This window comes from Odontesthes bonariensis, chromosome 3, assembly GCF_027942865.1.
Source record: "Odontesthes bonariensis isolate fOdoBon6 chromosome 3, fOdoBon6.hap1, whole genome shotgun sequence".
Taxonomy (NCBI): Eukaryota; Metazoa; Chordata; class Actinopteri; order Atheriniformes; family Atherinopsidae; genus Odontesthes; species Odontesthes bonariensis.
In genome coordinates this window covers 12393591-12411967 of record NC_134508.1, presented here as the reverse complement: position 1 = coordinate 12411967, position 18377 = coordinate 12393591, and the positions used below count along the sequence as shown (strand labels likewise).

General features: G+C 40.8%; 3 protein-coding genes across 4 annotated transcripts; all 3 read left to right on the top strand.

The window, feature by feature from the left end:
* The first annotated feature begins 1117 nt into the window (after positions 1–1117).
* On the top strand, positions 1118–6145 carry LOC142377712 (DEP domain-containing mTOR-interacting protein). The gene is made up of 9 exons (XM_075462019.1): positions 1118–1201; positions 1287–1465; positions 1585–1708; positions 4433–4611; positions 4792–5001; positions 5093–5230; positions 5346–5416; positions 5623–5727; positions 5845–6145. Exons 1-9 carry the CDS (start codon positions 1119–1121, stop codon positions 5974–5976), a joined length of 1221 nt encoding a protein of 406 aa, XP_075318134.1. The 5' UTR covers position 1118; the 3' UTR covers positions 5977–6145.
* Positions 6146–6280: 135 nt separating this feature from the next.
* On the top strand, positions 6281–11595 carry adnpa (activity-dependent neuroprotector homeobox a). 2 transcript variants are annotated; one of them, XM_075460325.1, is made up of 4 exons: positions 6281–6659; positions 7185–7297; positions 7589–7681; positions 7779–11595. In XM_075460325.1, exons 2-4 carry the CDS (start codon positions 7190–7192, stop codon positions 10896–10898), a joined length of 3321 nt encoding a protein of 1106 aa, XP_075316440.1. In that variant the 5' UTR covers positions 6281–6659; positions 7185–7189; the 3' UTR covers positions 10899–11595. The 2 variants fall into 2 exon arrangements, with proteins under 2 accessions (XP_075316440.1, XP_075316441.1); XM_075460326.1 differs by having other exon boundaries at positions 7118–7297.
* A 386-nt stretch (positions 11596–11981) lies between these two features.
* LOC142376772 (bcl-2-like protein 1) lies at positions 11982–15886 on the top strand. Its single transcript, XM_075460324.1, has 3 exons — positions 11982–12120; positions 12747–13396; positions 13879–15886. The coding sequence occupies exons 2-3, from the start codon at positions 12875–12877 to the stop codon at positions 14017–14019; spliced, it is 663 nt and encodes a 220-aa protein (XP_075316439.1). The 5' UTR covers positions 11982–12120; positions 12747–12874; the 3' UTR covers positions 14020–15886.
* The last annotated feature ends 2491 nt before the right edge of the window (positions 15887–18377 follow it).

Sequence of the window (18377 nt, the reverse complement as noted above, 5' to 3'; positions counted from 1 at the left end):
CAGAGGAGATCCTCACATTCGATACCAAAGTGAAAGCTTTAATGACAACACAAAAGGGACCAAGCCATAAACAATAGAAATTGCTGTATGAGAAAGGTGAGCAATTGTTTCATACAGTTTTATTTTCTGGGAGGAGAGGAGAAGATGAGACAGTCTGACTGAGCAGGGACTCTTCAGGGACACTGAACAGAATATATGTCAGCAGGCCATTGTGACATTATATGGTATGGTGAGCAAATCATAGGATGCTAAGTGCACATCAAAAGTAGAAACTCTGCTTGAAAATTGTAAAGTCTGCTCAGCAAAAATGTAATCTATACATGGTATTTTCACATTTATTCATCATCAAGTTTCTAAGCACTTAAGGAGTCGGATGGATATTAACCTCTTATGCCAGACAGCTAATAATTTAACCTTGTACACAGTTGCTTTATAGGTGATAAAGGTTGGCATTTAGGTCAGCCATGAAGGGTTTGATTTATATGCTGCCTGAGAAGAGAGGCTGCTTGTCAGGATTAGCTGAGGGGGGCACAGTTGCTTTCATCTCCCAACGACCCCCCTACATGACCTGTGATGCTATTCAACATGTACGTCATACTACAGAAGACAACTACGACCCCAGGCATGTTTTTCAGCTTCTCTGTTGACAGACATTCATATAACAACCTTTGAAAATTAGGTCTAGTTAAAACTCATCCAATGCCAACAGGATGATCAGTAAACCATAGACAACTCAGAAATTAAATTCACAGATATTTCAAAAGTGACTGACTATTAAAACAAACAAACCACTGAAATTTAAAGTCGGAAAACACAGCTTTCATAAAAACAGAAAATAACTGTCCGTAGAGGACAACATATGCTGCAGTGTGCATGATCAAAACAGCCAATAGGAAAAAACTGTGAGAATCGCAGTAACAATACAGCAAAACATTAAAACACGAATTACAATTCTCTAAGGATGTCTTCTCCTTGAGGCACCCTGTCTTTGTCTTTCTTTCAAACTGTATACACAACATCTCTCCCTCATGGCAATGGGGTACTGTACTTCAGTGGCTGTTTTGTAAACACAAAGTTCCATAATGAGAGCTTCATTTATTCTCCAGTCCTGAGACAGCATGGAGCGAACAGGTAGCATAAGGAGAAAGGCCATGGCTAGGCAACATAAGGCTGAGGTCATGATTGCAGGAGAACAGCTCAGGTATGAGGTTACAAATAAATATATGGTTAAGTGTGTGACTGATGCGAAAGTGAAGAATAATGACTCATTTGAACACCACCTCAAGGATGAGACTCCACGACGGAAAACTGATCAAGGATCGACGGTACCACCTGCGCACTTACCCCAACTGCTTTGTGGCACAGGAGCTCATAGACTGGCTCGTGAGCCATAAGGAGGCTTTGGATCGAGGAATAGCTGTTTGTCTCATGCAGCATCTCATGGACAACGATATTGTTCATCATGGTGAGAGGGAAGCACTGAGGCAGGACTCACCAGCGCATACTTTAAAAACCTTGTGTATGAATGAAAGCGCGATTGCAGCTCTAACGATGTGTTTCAAACTGTCTGCTGCCTTTTCTTAGTTTGTGATAAGAGGCCTGTTTTCAAGGATGCCAAACTGCTGTACCGTTTTCGCAAGGATGACAGCACATTTCCCTTCAATACAGAGGTGAACATCTTCATGCGAGGACAACGACTGTATGAACAGTAAGAGCAGTGAAGTTTATCATAGAGTTGGGCTAGACTGATAGATCAAAATATTACCGAAAGCTCATTAGTTTTTTCACAATTTTCAAAGGTTCTTATCTTCTTTCTTTCAGTGTGATCCAACTGCTAATAAAAAAGAGAAAGAAAAAAAAAAGATGCTAATGTATTTAGTTTATAAACAAAAAAACATTTTGAAAAGTTTGGACAGGCACATGTTTACCAGCGTGCCATATCACCTCTTCTTTCAACATTACTCAGTTAGTGGTTGGGAAGTGAAGATTTTATCAAGTAAAATTAGTTGATAGAGAATTTCAGTTGTCTCGTCAAACAGTTAAATGTCCAGTGTGTAAGATCCATTGAGATCTAGTGGCACAAACTGCCATTTGGAACCAGTTGTATACTTCCACCTCATGCTTTTCCTCTAATAGTGCAGGAAAAACTACAATGACTGTGAGAAACAAAGAGCGCACTATAAATGGAGAGTATGGCTTGGGACCTGCAGTGTCTATTTCTATGTATTTTCTATTCTAATTAGCTAGACATTTTTATTGTGTTTATTTTTACATGAAGGAAAATATAGTTATGAATAACACATTCAATTTCTGGCATGTTACACACTGGAACTTGAAGGGGAAGTTTTTTGTTTTTTTAAACTTGGACCTTATTTCTGGCATAAAAAACCGTTCATCTACTCACTTGAGATCACTCTAGATCCGCCCAGATCCATATAACGGGAGAGAACAGGGCATTGACTATACAGCCTCTAAATAAGGCATCATCTGTCTTTATGTCACCAACATTTCGGTCCGGTGAAATCGCTCCACGCTCGCTAAAATTTAAAAAAAGGAGCAATTCATCCGGGTACACACTGCGTGGTGTTCGTGCAGCGGGCAGCATCTTTACACGGAGTTTGCTCCGTGTAAAGATAGCCGACTGTCACAGAGCACGGAGTGAATGAGCTGGGATGCAGCGGCGCGCATCGATGACGTCATCCCAGTAAATGTATGTGTAGAAAGCCCCCCCCCCCCATAGTTGAAATAAAGACAGATAATGCCTTATTTAGAAGCTGTTTCGTCATGCCATGTTCACTCCCGTTTTATGGATATACACAGATCTCTAGTGATCTAAATAGCGTACGAAGGACGCCGACTTTCACCAAGCTGTTATCAGTGAGGAGATGAACGTATTTTATACCAGAAATAAGGTCCAAGTTAAAAAAAAAAACGAACTTCCCCTTTAAAGAATTTACTTTATCAAATGTATTGTTTCAACTGGTCTGGACTGCAAGAAGGCCAATTTAGCACCTGGACTCTTTTCCTAGAGGATTGTCATGCTGAAACAAGCAAAACCATCCCCTGAAAAAGGCAGCAGAATATGTTGCTTCAGAATCTGTGTATTTTATTCAACTCGCCTTCACAGATGGGAATATTACCCACACTGTGCCAGTGACATCTAGAAAGAATTCTAAATTCTCTTTTTTGTTTCAGACTGCAGGAAAGTCTTCCGCCTCATATCAGTACAGCTCAGATCAGCTGAGATCCAAAGAAAGCCTCTGGATCATGTTTAAATGTTTTTTTTTCCTCTGCATGGTAGAGCCACAACTGACATTTGGAGATTATATGAATCTTACAATGATAAATAAAAATTGGTGATGAAATGTACAATTTTGTTGCAGATTTACATTGAAAAACAAATTGTCGGGACATTTTCACAGAGTGGTGAAATCCTCTTATTTGTTAACGACAACAAACAAGGAGAGAAGCTCATCACCCTGTCAACCTGTGATAGATGCTCTGTTTATACCCATTCATGTTACTGGTCTGTTGTCAATTAATGTTGTTTCACCAAGTATTTGTTTTTTGGAGGCATTTCACACCCTCTCCTGTCTTTTGTTGCCCTTGTCCCAACATTTCTTAAAGCTGCAGTCTGCAACTCTTTTTCAAGCATAATGCCTGGAACTGTCCGGGGATTCTGAAAGTAGTACATTAAATACCCCAATACAAAAAAAAAATAGTTCTCTAGGTCCCCTATATGTCCCGCTAGGTCCCTCCAAAGCCAGCAGGTTTGTTTACAAAATTGCAGACCGGACCGGTAAAAGGTAACCAATCAGGTTTACGAGCTGGGCTCTGCTGCCTGTCAATCACTGATTGTGCACGCGCGATACAAGGTAGGCTCGTCCCCACGCTTATTTATCTGGACTATTGAACTTCATTACGGGCTTGTCTACTTACTGTGTCTTCCATGATCGCAAATGACAGGTGAGTTGATGAATGAGGAGTCGTGTAGGCGCATCTGGCACGTGCACGAGTTCTCATGTGTTTTGAAGGGGCGGGACAGGAAGTTGAATAACTTTTTATTTTTCGGTTAAAAAATAAGCATTTCTTGCATTTTGCGACTACGGAGGTCACCGTTTTCAACTTCAAGCGTTCTGATAGATCATGTAAACTCTTAAAATGCCAAAAATTAGGACTTTACGTATGACAACAACAAATCTTGCAGACTGCAGCTTTAAGTGTTGCTGGCATCAAATTCGAGATGAACCTCACTTTAGATGATCCCCCAAACAATACAATTCTTTTCATTTTCAACATTTTACCTTTGTACTAATGTATTTTCAATTAAACATATAGTTTAAAGTGATTGGGAATCATTGCACTCTGCTTGTTGAACTGACTTTTGAGAAGTTTTGTGTTTTGCATGATATGAGAAAATCTATTTCTTCAGTCTTATTGCAGAAAAAAACTCCATTCTGCAGCTGAGAGAGGAGCATGGGCTTTCATATCAGCGCTCCTTCCCTGGCTGTCAGTTGATTGACTGGCTCCTTCAGAATGGAGAGACAGAGAGCTGCCGCCAGGGAGTGGAGTTGTGCCGTGCATTGCAGGAGCATGGCATCATTCAGCACGGTGAGGGTGTACCCATTTACCCTTTGATATCGGACTGTCAGTTTCTGCCAGCAGTGGGTGGCCATCGGAGACTTTTGCAATCAAAAGCAAATACATGCAATATCTCTTTGGAAACAATGCTGTTCATTCTTAAAACATGTTCTACTGTTGCCTAATACTTTCTTTGTTTCCGACTGCAAGTGGCAAAGAGGCATGACTTCTTTGATAGTGGGCTACTCTATCAGTTCTGCATCAATTTTCGGCGGCGCCGGCGCCTTTCTGAACTGTTAAATGAAAGTGAGCAGCACAGTGATGAGGGTGTGGTGATGTCCACCCATGAGAACAATCATGACAGTCCCTTTATTCTTCGCAAAAGCCCACACCAGGAGGATAACAGTGCTTTTCAGTCTGGTAAAACAAAATTTTGAGAAGTTTCTACAAAATGCACTTTGTTATGAATGCTGCCTTTTCTATTACAATTTTTCCACTAACCCATATCCAGTGGGGTCAAGTAAAGACCTGAAACAAGTTACCAGTGGACGCCGAGGCAGCTTGAATTCCCTTCAGCTTCACTCAGCTGGCTTTCCACCTCTAGCTCCACTGTCTTCAAACTCGGTAGTGAGATGCAACCCTAAATCAGGCAAGTATGTCATTAATATTCAACTCACAAAATTGATAAAATACCAAAACGTTTTAGTATCTGCTATCCCTCGGGTTGCTTCTGGAAGCAGATAAACAGTTATATGCTCTTACAGTCCTAGAAAGACATGTCACATGTGAAGAGTTATTGGCACCTGGTGCGCCCTTCATTAAGAAAGTGTTGACGGTGAGTTACTTCATATGTTGGGCTATTTAATGGGTACATTTATGTCATATCCTGGATTTAACAGCATTAGCGTAGTATAACCCAGAAATCAGACAATGGAAAAGAAATTTGAATTGTTCAGGGAAATATAATTATTTTGTGTTAAAACGGAAATGAACTTACATCTCCACAAGTCTAAAGTGTAATGCCTCTCACTATGATCCCAGGTGATAGGGGACACCCTGGGTTGGGGTGTTGTTGTAAGAGGCATGGCTCCTTGTTATATACAAGCTGTTGACCCTGGAAGTCCTGCAGCGGCTGCTGGAGTAAAGGTGAAAAAATTTAATTCAAGTTCAGTATGAAAATCATCCTCTTATGACTTGAAACAATGCTTAAATTGAATGTCAAGACACAAATATAATCCAGGCACGTGACATCATATTTTTTAGGTGCAGCAGTTAGTGTGCCAGGTGAATGGAAAGTGTGTTCTTAAACTGGACTACAGGACAATCACCAGGCTGGTGATGACCGGACCTCGCATTGTTGTATTGGAGGTCATGGAACCACTGGAATGTAAATAATTACTTGATTAAAGTCTATCTGTTTTTAGGAAACATTTTATGCAAAAAACAAAAATACTAACCATTTCTTACAGCAGATTATTTGTGGTAAATTAAAGGCCAATAAATGTTGTAAAACTTGATCTTAATTGCAACAGGAGTACCTTTGCACTCTTTGTGTTACCTTTGTGTTTTCATGCATCAGAACTACAGATATATCGGTGCTGGCGTAATACAGTTTTAATAAAATATTATAACAACTCAAACTTTGGGTCATCCGGCCTCTGCTGGGCTACCCCAAAACCACTTCCGTCTTTTTGTGGTCGCCATTTTGGATTGCGTGTTGATCATTTGGACGATACGACGTAGCTAGCATGCTGATCTGAACTCTAGTGCAGGTTAAAGGAATATTCTGAAGACAATAGGTAGTCCAGACGGTCATCGCTGTTGGAGTGCACCGCATTCATGAGACACACATCGCTCCGTTCTTTTTCTCTCAAGCTAGACGCTACTAAAAAGTGTATGTGTTAGCTAACTAACTAGCTCAGCCAGCTAGCTAGCTAGCTGTGGAGGTGCTGAATATTAGCTCCGGCGTCAAGGGAAGCGAACATCCTCAGCCCTCACATCCCGACCAGACAAGTTTTGTTAGCCATTTGTCTAATGAGATAAAACTGCATGAAGGTAGTCTGCAGACGCATCCTAAGGTGAGTAAACATAAAACATTAAAGTAAAAATAAAAAGCACCCGCAAAGTGACCCTTGCGTTGGTACTGAGTTGGTGACCATGGCGACATGAGCGGGGAACAGTGCTAACTGTGCCTAGCCAACAAAGCTAACATAATCTACCGTACAACTCTGACAAAGAGAATTAACTATACATAGTGATACACTTTGAGTCACAGGTCTGCTATGTTGTTAATTGTTTGATCAAACCACCAATAAGTTTAAAAAAAAAAGAAGGCTAAACAGTAACATGTCCCCAGAAACAACACGGGACACCTTTAGCATCCATTGTTATTGTTAGCAGAAGTAAATACTGCTGAAAGTGCTTAACTGCAAGACGATGAATGGGTGTGTCATCTGATGAAGTCTGATGAAATGAAGTCAAACTCTTAAGAGTACAGTGACTGACTGGCATGAATTTTTTTGATATTGCGGTTAAGTTTTCCCCGCGGTGACTGCTGAAAAATCAGGCCACCTTCAACGATGAGTGTTTCCGTCTTTTGTCAGGAGAAATGTACCAGCTCCCAGTGAACAACCTCACCCGAATCAGGAAAGCCAGGAAACAAGTGAAAAAATCACTTGAAGACATAGGATTGGAGTTCTGCAAGGAGGCAGCAGAGGTAAGTGTGTTTTGTTTTCTGCACAAGGAGCTGTGAATGAAACTAGGCAACATAAATTAAAATTCACCTGATTGTGTTTCAAATGCTAATTTTTTAGCAAGTGTAGGTTTTTATATGAACACCTGCAACATCCTTAAAGGGACTGTTTGGATTATTTTTTAATTTCAAAGCTTAAAGAAATAGGCTCAACACAATTACCCACTGTAGCAACTTCTAATTTATTAAATAGTCATATTTACCGATAATCTATAGTGTATTCTAATATTTAATACTTTTTTTTTTTTTTAACAGGAGTTCAAAGAGTTTTGCCCAGATGAAGAAGTTGTAAAAGGCACTCTGTGTTTTGATATCTGCACATGGGATCCATCATACTCTAAAACACAGGTAAACTTTAATTCAGGTTCCATATTTCTGTTGAATCCTTCTGCACAAATCGCTGCATTTTCTAAATACTGCTTTTTTTTGTTTGTTTTGCTTTTAGAAATACCGTTCAAAACCATTTTGCTGCACAGAGTGCTCCTTTTCCTCCAAATACTACTCAGGCTACAAGAATCACTTCCGCAATGTACACAGGAAACTCTTTGACAGGAAAATGCTGCTCAACTGTCCATACTGCACATTCACTGCAAACAAGAGAACCCTGGAGACGCATGTTAAAATATTCCACATACCCAATTCAGCACAGCGGAATTATGGTGGCCAGCAGGGACCTTTGCTGGGAAAGACAGTTAATCTTGAAAGAGCTAGACAAGAACATGGAGTGGAGAAAGCGATGTACTTTTGCAAAAAATGCACATTCCGGGACGGTCTCTACAATGTGGTTAGAAGACACATCTATAGAGAACATTTTCAGCATATTGTCTCGCCATATCTTGGTATGGTTGCTAAATCAGCTGTTAAAAATGGTGTTCTTTCTGTCAATGGTAACAACATCTTTTGCAAACAATGTCAGTTTTCTACACGTAGTTATGAGGCTCTTGTGCAGCATGTTATAGAGTACCACGAACGCATTGGTTCACAAGTAACAACCATGATTGGACATGCTAACATGCTTGTCTCAAGGCCTCAGCCCTTACTAGTCATGTCACAGAAGGCTCCTCTGTCCATTAGCAGGGACCGCATACTTGGACCTAATCCAACAACACATCCAGTAATTGGCTATTTAAAGCCAGTTGCCCCTAGTGTTAAAAATCAGCCCTTCATCCCCACCAATCAGATGCGTGTCATCGCTGCCAGCAACACTGTAGCTGAAAATAGTGCTACTGGTGTAAACACAGCCCAAACGCAGAAATGGAAAATCTGTACTGTTTGCAATGAGCTTTTTCCTGAAAACCTATATAGCGCTCATTTTGAGAGTGCACACAAGGCAAAAAAAGTGTGGGCACTGGCCAAATATATCATGAAAATCCATAACTTCACCAGCAAGTGTTTGCTTTGCAACCGTTATCTGCCCAGTGATACACTACTTAACCACATGCTGATTCATGGGTTAACTTGTCCACAGTGCCACTCCGCTTTCCACAGCGTTGAGAAAATCATGGAGCATGTCGCTCTGGCCCACCCCGATGAGTATGTTGGACCGCCTGGTGCATCGCCTCTAACCTTTGATCTTACCATTAAAAAAGGTAAATCCAGTAACGTTCAGCTTGCTGTTCTCACCTTTAACATGAAGGAACCGATCAATGGAAAAGACAATCAGTCTGCACCTGTCCAGAAACTTGTGCCGCCTCCTGGCAAGCTTCCTCCTGGCAAATTTCTGCCTCCTGGCAAACTTCTGCCTGCTAAGATGATTGACAAGCAAAGTGAACCAAGAGGTTTTGTTTCTCTGATCAACAACAGGGATGTTGGAAAGACTGTCTGTCCGCTGTGTTTCTCCATCCTCAAAGGGCCCATCTCTGATGCCTTGTCCATGCATCTGAGGGAGCGACATCAAGTGCTCCGAACAATGCATCCCGTCGAAAAAAAGATGACTTACAAGTGCATTCATTGCTTAGGTGTGTACACAAGTAATATGGTAGCATCTACAATCACACTGCATCTTGTGCAGTGCAGAGCCGTTGGTAGAAACCAGGCGAGCCAAGCCCTCAAGTCTCCCTTGACTCTAGACTCTTTCGGGGCTGGCATTCTCAAGAGGCAGCTGCCTATGCAGGCCACATCCAACCCCAAGAAGATCAGACTGGACACTAAGCTGTCAGCCAACACCTGTAGAAACAAGGCAGAATGTGACGATCTTGCTCTGGATCCCAGAAGCTATGAGCACAAGACATACGAGGCTAGGAAAAATTTCCTGACGGCCTACTTCAACAGACGGCCCTACCCGACTCCTCTAGAAGAGGAGAAGCTGTCCGCTAGTCTGTGGCTGTGGAGGTCCGACATTGCAGGTCACTTTGCATCAAAGCGAAAGATGTGTTTAAAACGCTGCAAGACCAATAAGCTTTCAGTGCTGCTTGGCTTTGACATGTACGCTGTAAAGAAAGTCAAACATAACTTGATTTTTGCAACGGACATGTTAGTTGGCGATTCATCAAGGAGAGCAACAGGCTTCAAATCAGCTACTCCAAACACGAAACAAAACAAGCAGTGTGACACACCAAACCACACCTCAAAATTCAGTACATGCACAGAAACTATTTCTATCGACTCAGACACGGACCCAGAAACAGGTGGTGCACCTGCTGAGAAGGAAATTGTCGAAACAAACCATGAGAAGAATGTAGAATCTAATGAGCGGGTAAACCTGACTGAAGAAACAAAATGTGTTGACTTGGTTGATACTTCACAAGAGAAAGAGAGCTCTGTGCAAGATGGGAAAGAGGACTCCCTCCAAGATGGGAAAGAGATCTCTGTGCAAGATGGGAAAGAGAGCTCTGTGCAAGATGGGAAAGAGAGCTCTGTGCAAGATGGGAAAGAGAGCTCTGTGCAAGATGTGAAAGAGAGCTCCGTGCAAGATGGGAAAGAGAGCTCTGTGCAAGATGGGAAAGAGAGCTCTGTGCAAGATGTGAAAGAGAGCTCTGTGCAAGATGTGAAAGAGAGCTCCCTCCAAGATGTGAAAGAGAGCTCTGTGCAAGATGTGAAAGAGAGCTCTGTGCAAGATGTGAAAGAGAGCTCCGTGCAAGATGGGAAAGAGATCTCTGTGCAAGATGGGAAAGAGAGCTCTGTGCAAGATGTGAAAGAGAGCTCTGTGCAAGATGGGAAAGAGAGCTCTGTGCAAGATGTGAAAGAGAGCTCCGTGCAAGATGGGAAAGAGAGCTCTGTGCAAGATGGGAAAGAGAGCTCTGTGCAAGATGTGAAAGAGATCTCTGTGCAAGATGTGAAAGAGAGCTCCCTCCAAGATGGGAAAGAGATCTCTGTGCAAGATGGGAAAGAAAGCTCCCTCCAAGATGGGAAAGAGATCTCTGTGCAAGATGGGAAAGAGAGCTCTGTGCAAGATGGGAAAGAGAGCTCTGTGCAAGACGGGAAAGAGAGCTCTGTGCAAGATGTGAAAGAGAGCTCCCCCCAAGACGGGAAAGAGAGCTCCCTCCAAGATGGGAAAGAGATCTCTGTGCAAGACGGGAAAGAGAGCTCCCCCCAAAATGGGAAAGAAAAAGCTTGTCTGACTTAGTGTTAGTTCACTAACTGTGTGCTTTTGTGAGCTACTGTTCAGTTGTAAAGGAAGAAAACAATTCCCACAAATGGCTACAAGTCACACAAATATTTGATCAGATCGTGTGCATCACTTATATTCCACAGTTCTCAATGTTGCCCTCCGATCCAGTGTTGGATGGAAGGAAAAAGGCATTTTATATGTAGCCTGTCAGTGGTAATGTATATATTGGGCCATGTTCTGTTAGTTTCTTCAAAAGTTTTAAGTTTTATTATTTTTCACAGGTAAATTGTTGAAGTTTATGCCAACCTGCCAAAACATTATGACCGCTGATGGGTGAAGCGAGTAACACTTCTTATCTTGATGCCCTGCCTCAATGCAATGTTCTGCTGGGACAATCTGCATCCTGGCATTCATATAAATTTTACATTTCACACTTCCAGTCCCAGCACCAGGGACTGCAGAAGGCTCTCAGATGTTATTTAATCGCACCCTGACTGGTCAGAGCTCTTTTGGTGGCATAATAATGACCAACTCTATAATAATGCATAATGTTATGGCTGATTGGTGTATGAAATTGCTCTTGTAGCTTACCTGCTTCCATTTTTCCTCAGCTGTGGCAAAGAATTATTTCATGTTATTTCACATTTAGATAGTGTAAGATATGTTAAAGGTTATGTACATGTTTAATAAAAACGTTTATTAAAAAAGTTAATAGTTTGGCAATCATTCAGAGCCTCTTCACAAAAAAAAAAGTATTTGATGATATTTTATATTTCTGTGCAGGACTATGGAGCTTTGAAAGTTAGCCTGCGAATAAGGTTTTTAGAGCGGTGAAAGGGTTTTAATAAGGTCTCAGTTTTAGTTTGATGAACCTAAAAATTAAAGTTTAAAAAAGTAGTATTAAACATAAACGTCAGGGTTTCCTGTGCAATGTACTGAGGCTAAGCTTACACAAAATAAGAATTCACTTGATTTTAAAAAGTCGACTTTTATGATTTTGTTGTCATATCGTGGGGCCTCTGGATTTCCGGGGCGTTTTAATCGCTGATTGGTGCAGGAGCAGAAGGAGGCGGGACTTCTGGCTTGTACAGGGGCACAATTGGCCAACCGCCAGCGTGCATCACGGTGCGGGCCACAGAGAGTGCAGCTGCAAAAATGTTTATGTTGTGTTTGCAGTCCAAACCACATCTTTTGATTTTCCCATAGCTGTGTTTTTAACCGGATAACCCCCCCTATAGTAAGTATAACTATTCGTGACTATTGCCTCGTAGCAGCACCTCGCATATAGTTTGCAGTTTTTTTGTGTTTTTCTTGTGGGCAGTTTAGCAGCTAGTTAGCCTGTGAGGCTAACGTTGTTGATTTCTAGGTGACTTGTAGCTGGCTATGTATGTCAGACATGGCAAGTTGTCCCCTTTATGCTCCTATCTGGTACGATATAAATCTTAAAGAGTTAGTGTCACAGGATCACGTAATCCTCTGCTGTAAATACTGCTCGTCAGCTAAAGCTATTTAAAGTCATTTTTCAAGCTGTGCTACAGCTTTCCTCAGCCATTAGTTTTCTGTTTACTTCTGTCCAGTTGGAAAATCTGTAAGCAGGCCGGTGGAACACGTATCAAATCTGGGTTATATGTACGCATTTTCGTGGGGTCCCAATGCTGCAGTGCGGGTATTTTAAATGCATCTACAATTATTACTCATCTAACACAATGAGACCGTCAGGAATGACTGTTTACTGCGTGCTTTACTCAAGCTAGTTCCAAGAGTCCAAGTTGATAACGTGCTCAAATAACGCAGCATTGGTTTAAAAATATTTGCTGAAAGGAGTGAATATTACTGTAAAATCCCTGTCCTTTATGCTTTCAGGTTGCTGTTGCTGGCTGCAACATAAAGTTCAAGCTCCAATGTGACAGCTGACAGTCTTGGAGGCATGGCAGGAGAAATCTTGGCATCTGATTAGGTTGACTTGGCATTCCAGGTTCAGTGTGTAAATAATGTCGTATAGTAACAGAGAGCTGGTGGAATTCTATATAAGCTACAAGTTGTCTCAGAGGGACTATCCAAACTCTCTGCTGAGGCCACAGAATGCTGGTGGAAGGACTGAGGGAGACCAGGCCAAGCCAGCCCCAATAAACGGCGTGTCTGTCAGTAGCAGGGGTGGCAGCCACCCGGGGAAGTCTTGGCCCCCTCGTGGTGGCATCGAGGCTGTAAAATCAGCTCTTAAAGATTCAGCAGATGAGTTTGAACTTCTGTTTAAGCAAGGTTTTAGTGATCTTTCCCTGCAGCTTAATATAACTCCTGACACAGCCTATCATAGCTTTGAGAGTGTTTTGGACGAGGTGTTCAAGGATGGGGTTAACTGGGGACGCATAGTTGGCCTGTTTTCTTTTGGCGGTGTACTGTGTGTGGACTGCATTGAGAAGAATATGAGCGAGCTGGTTTCCCGCATTGCAGACTGGATGACCATTTATCTAGATGAGCAAATCAGTCCATGGATCCACAGCCAAGGAGGATGGGTGAGTCTGCCAGGAATGAACTCAACACACTGTTTAAAGTACCGACTGCGTGGGGAGATCTAGTAGAGATGTCCAGCAGATGGGATGGCTGTGACGTTTTTTGATACATGAAAGCCACTTTGTTAATTTAATCAAATGTTTTTCCTGTGAGTTGAACTGTTTCTCAGTGGTTTCCTTATTTACATAACAGTTATAATAATAATTTAGATAACTAACCAAATTCGTAATAATAATGAAATAAACAGATACTTTACTGCACATGCATACATTTTAAATGTGAGAGCTGATATTTTGTAGATGGTGGCAGTAATGCATGTAATTTACATTCTGGAGACAAAAAACAATGCAGAATGAATGTAATGAATTCTGTATTTATGTATTAACTTTTGTGCAAAAGCTACAAAAAACCCAAAAACATTTTAACTCCAGCTACAGATTTAATCATCGTCGACTGTTAGAATTTTCTTCCTTTTTCATTACAGGACTCCTTCGCTGAGATTTATGGGCGAGACGCCGCTGCAGAGGCGAGGAGGTTTCAGGAGTCCTTGAAGACATGGCTTCTATTTGGCGTGGCGCTGCTAACTGGAGTGCTACTCGGCGTCCTTATCACTAAGAAACGGTGAAGATGCTGCACCTTGCTCATCGTGGCTCACTGTGTGTAATGTTATGCCAACGCAAGCATAACCCAATAGTTAATGTTTACATTAAAAAAAAAGCCCAGTCTGCTTGTGCACTGACAGATTGTGGTTAGGTTACAGTAAAGCAAATTGTGAGAGTGTCCATAACATGTAGCTTGGTGAGCTGGTACAAAACCTGGCAAGAATTATGGAGTCACCACACTTGGAGGATGTTGGTTCAGCTTTTTAACACACATATGCCACAAGATAATTTCATTTAATAGCTTAAACATTCTGTTTTTGTAAAACATACCAAATCTAAGATGAAGTAAAAGAAAAATGACAGAATCATGAACGAAAAATAATCTCAGTCAGCACATCTCCTCCTCTGGCTTTTGCAGCAGATCTAATTCTTCAGTGATGAAAATCAATATCTTTCATCAATCAGGTTCCCACTCTCTTCTACGTCAGTTGACAGATCTGCTTTGCAGGTTAGAGCCTTGTCACGGACCTAATATTTTTTTCATGTCTACCCTAAATTTTCCACAGATTGGGATCTGGGCTCTTTGCTGGCTGTGTAATTAAGCTGAAATGTGTCTCCTGAAGCTTGAATGCTTTCTGTTCTGTGACAAGATGTGTTATCATCCTGTCACATACCTTTAGGATTAACAGGATGAGAAAAAATGGCCAAAATTTCAAAAGCCACCGGTGCATTTACTGTAGAAGCAATGGCTGCCATTATCCTGGTCCTTTACCTGACATCAAACACATACCATCACTTGTTGTGGAAATTAGCTTGTTGTCTTCAGGCAGTCGTTTTTTATATGTTTCATTTGACCTGCACCAAACACAGGTTCCCTCATCTCCTTGTCCAATGCAGATTGTTGATTCGTCACAGATTATCACCGTCATCCAATCATCCACAGTCCATGACTGCTTCTCTTTAGCCCACTGTTACCTTGTTTTTTTCTGTTCAGGCGTTAGTGATGTTTTATGTTTGGCTTCTCTTGGATGTGAATCCCATCTCCTTCAGCTGCTTTTTAACAGTTTGGTCACTGCAACACTGACTCCCGCTTCTTCCGATTTGTTTTAATTTCTTGTGTTGTATGTTCTATGTTCAGCCATGTTGCTTTGAGTTATCCATCTCACTTGGTTCCTGTATGTCTCCCTTTCCCTTTTACAACTTCCCAATTTTGTTTGTGCTTGCTCTATAATTTAGACTCAGTTGGCTGGGAACAACCAGTATCTTTTGCCACTCTTCTAATTGAACTGAGTTACCTTCTTAAAGGTGTTGCTTCTGGTTCCATTGGCAGCTCTCTTGTTTCCTGTTTTTTCAGCTAGGTATCTCATCTGAAAATGACAAAGGATGAAAATGATGCAAATAGAAAATTTTTTTTGGATGTTTTAAAAATACATAATGTTCCGATATTAAAGAAAGTTGTCTCTGCTTTTTTTTTTTTTTTTTTTTTTTTTACAAGCTTAATGAACATACTCCAAGAGTGATGGTTCCATCATTTTTTCCAGGAGTTGTATGTTTCTCCCCCTGCTTTGTTTGGTGTAATTTTTAAAACTTTTTTTTTTTTAACACATAGCAGAGTATTTCAATTGTAAAAGGGTCTAACTCTTCAGAATTGAAGTGCTTTAAATAAACCCAATAAGCTAAGAGACAGTGAAACGTACACAGCTGGTTTGGTGGGCTTTTTTTCTCCCCTCTGTGCATTATCCAAGGACCAACTTTTATGTCTCACAAACTGACAGCTGACAGAAGATCTTAAGTTATATTTTCTTTTCACTGTGTAATGCTCAGCTCCTTTCGTTGCCTGTGCTGGAATTGTAGGCACGCTTAAAAAAAAATAAACATATTTATATTTTTCTTGTGTCTTTATTTTTTTTGAGAGATTGTCCAAAACAAAATGTGAACGATATACACAGCAGTACTCTATATGCAGAACCTCCACCAAAGAAGTTGTTCCTTTTGTACGTTTTGTTTATTTCCTCCTTTTTTTGTGAGTTTTGATTGGCTTTTGCTGTTAATCAAAATTTGGATCCAGAATTTTCTATTTCTATTTCTTTTTCTTTTTCTGTTTTAAAAAAAAAAAAATTTAAAACCACCTTTGCTGTTAGTATTCAGTTTCAGGCTTTTTGTGTAGGTTTTTCTGTCAGATAGCGTAAATACTCATTTTGCTCAAGACCCCCAGTATTCATACTTACAGTTCAGATTTATTCAGATTCATCTGTTAAACATAGTGGTGTTACATCTTTACTAAAACAACTTTGTCACATCCTGGTTGGGTTTAGACAAAAATCTTGCTTGGTTTGAGTTAGAAAACAATGATGGTTAATGCTAAAATACACTGTACAATGCAGTTGTCACCCTCATGGTCTCCATTTTTACCCTTCACGTGCAGCTGCTCTCACAACTACTAGAGTTTCCATATTCTTCGAATGTGATTGAAGATCATATCTGTTTAAATGAATTTACGAGACATGGGCCTGTTTTGGGGAGGAGGGAAAAAAAAGCCTTTACACTCATCTGTGACTTTTTTAAGTTTTCCGTCTTCTCCCTTTTAAAAAAAAAAAGTTTTAATGTCCTCTCATATTTTTTTCTTGTGTGTGTAGGTTTGTTTGTTGCCTTCATCCAATTCTAGATCTTCTAAATACATTGAAGCTGGTCAGTGGAGGTACTGTGAGAGGCTCCTTCGTACACATGACCAAATTACAGATGAATGTTTTTGTTGCACGTCAGAGATTTTTTTCTCACAATGACGTTTGGATGTGGACCTCATAGAACATGTCGAAAACAAATTCCACACGCATGCTTCATGTACTTTCTGTGGGCAAACAGTAACATAAATCTTTCATTTCTTTAAAATAATTCAAGAAGCTCAGGAGATGCTCTCTGTATCACCCGATTCCAGCCCCCTTGGTCTTCATTGTAAAGTGTGAACATGAAATGTGCTGTCTTAGTTTCGTGTTCAGTACCACCGAAACATGCACCAGCTGTGTAGATGAAAATGTTAACTGCACACGAGCTGGCGTTATCTCTTCACAGCAGTGTTCAGGGTTAAACATCCTGTGTAAGTGTCAGTTGGAGGAGCAGTGTTCTGCTTCTACCATGTGGGGGTGCTTGTGTACCACATGTTTTCAAAGGAATGTGTGTGTCTATATACTGTAGGTATATATATGTGTGTGTGTGATTCATCAGTATACAGTATATGATATATGAAGCTGGGATTAGCTGTATTTGATTATACAGCTGTCATTATTGCAATGCTGTGGTGTTTCCATGCCATTGTGTTATGATTTTCTGCTGCTCCATTTATCTTAAAGTAAATCTATCTCAGACACCAGGATAACATGACTGGCCTATGTTTGGTTTCAGTTTATCTTATAGTTTATCTTATAGTTTTCCAGCCTAGAAACACAGCACAGCCTATAATTGAACTATCCACCCTCCTGTTATCACGGCTTCTACGAGATTATTCCACATCTAATGGGGGATCTAGCAGTGTAAATGGGAAAAGAAAGAAAAACAGTAAAGTAGCAGGAGAGAGAAGGCCACTAACGGATGGCCCTGTGAGTGAACTGGAGCAGGCCTGTGGTTGCTAATCTATCCCCGTCATTTGCTGCCATTTCCCCAGAGCAGCGCTGACAGCAGCTGCAGATAAACAGTAGATAGAGACAGTTGAGGAAAGAGTATAAATTATGGATGTACTTACCACATCACCTAATTTTTTTTTCTTCACATTTTGAGTCTTTTTTTTTTTCGGTTTTGCACTCACCTTGTACTTGTGTCACTCCTTATGATAATACCTGTGAAGGTAAACCTTGTGGATATTTCTCTGCTTTAGTGTGGTTTCGAGTAAACCGTGGTTAGATGTGGTAAATGGATTCAAATGGAAACGCCATCAACTCCCTTCGGACATATTCACTATTAATTACGATCATTGAGGTCCACAGGGAACCAAAGGGGTTATGAGCTGTAATGGCTGGCTGCTCATGAAATGAAGTAGCGTTAACAAGATAGTATTCATAATAAAGCATTTCTCCCCAATACTTGGTTTACTTATAATCTGCTGCGTCGTGTGTGGGTGGCTTAACCAGATGTTCTCAGGGCTGTGCTCGTCAACGTGAAACGAAATGCATAAATGAAAGTCTTTTTTCTCTTTTACATTTGCAGTGAAGCATGGACAATTGTCTGTGAAAACACACACGGCAGATGTGAGAGATAGTTTTTAGATTCGGCTGAAGTGAAGCGTTACTTGTGAACCCGCAGATTATGATTTGAATTCGACTCAAACTGGGATTTTATAATAACCCTTTACTGCCCTTCAGATGACATCAGCGATATTTATGTGTGTCAT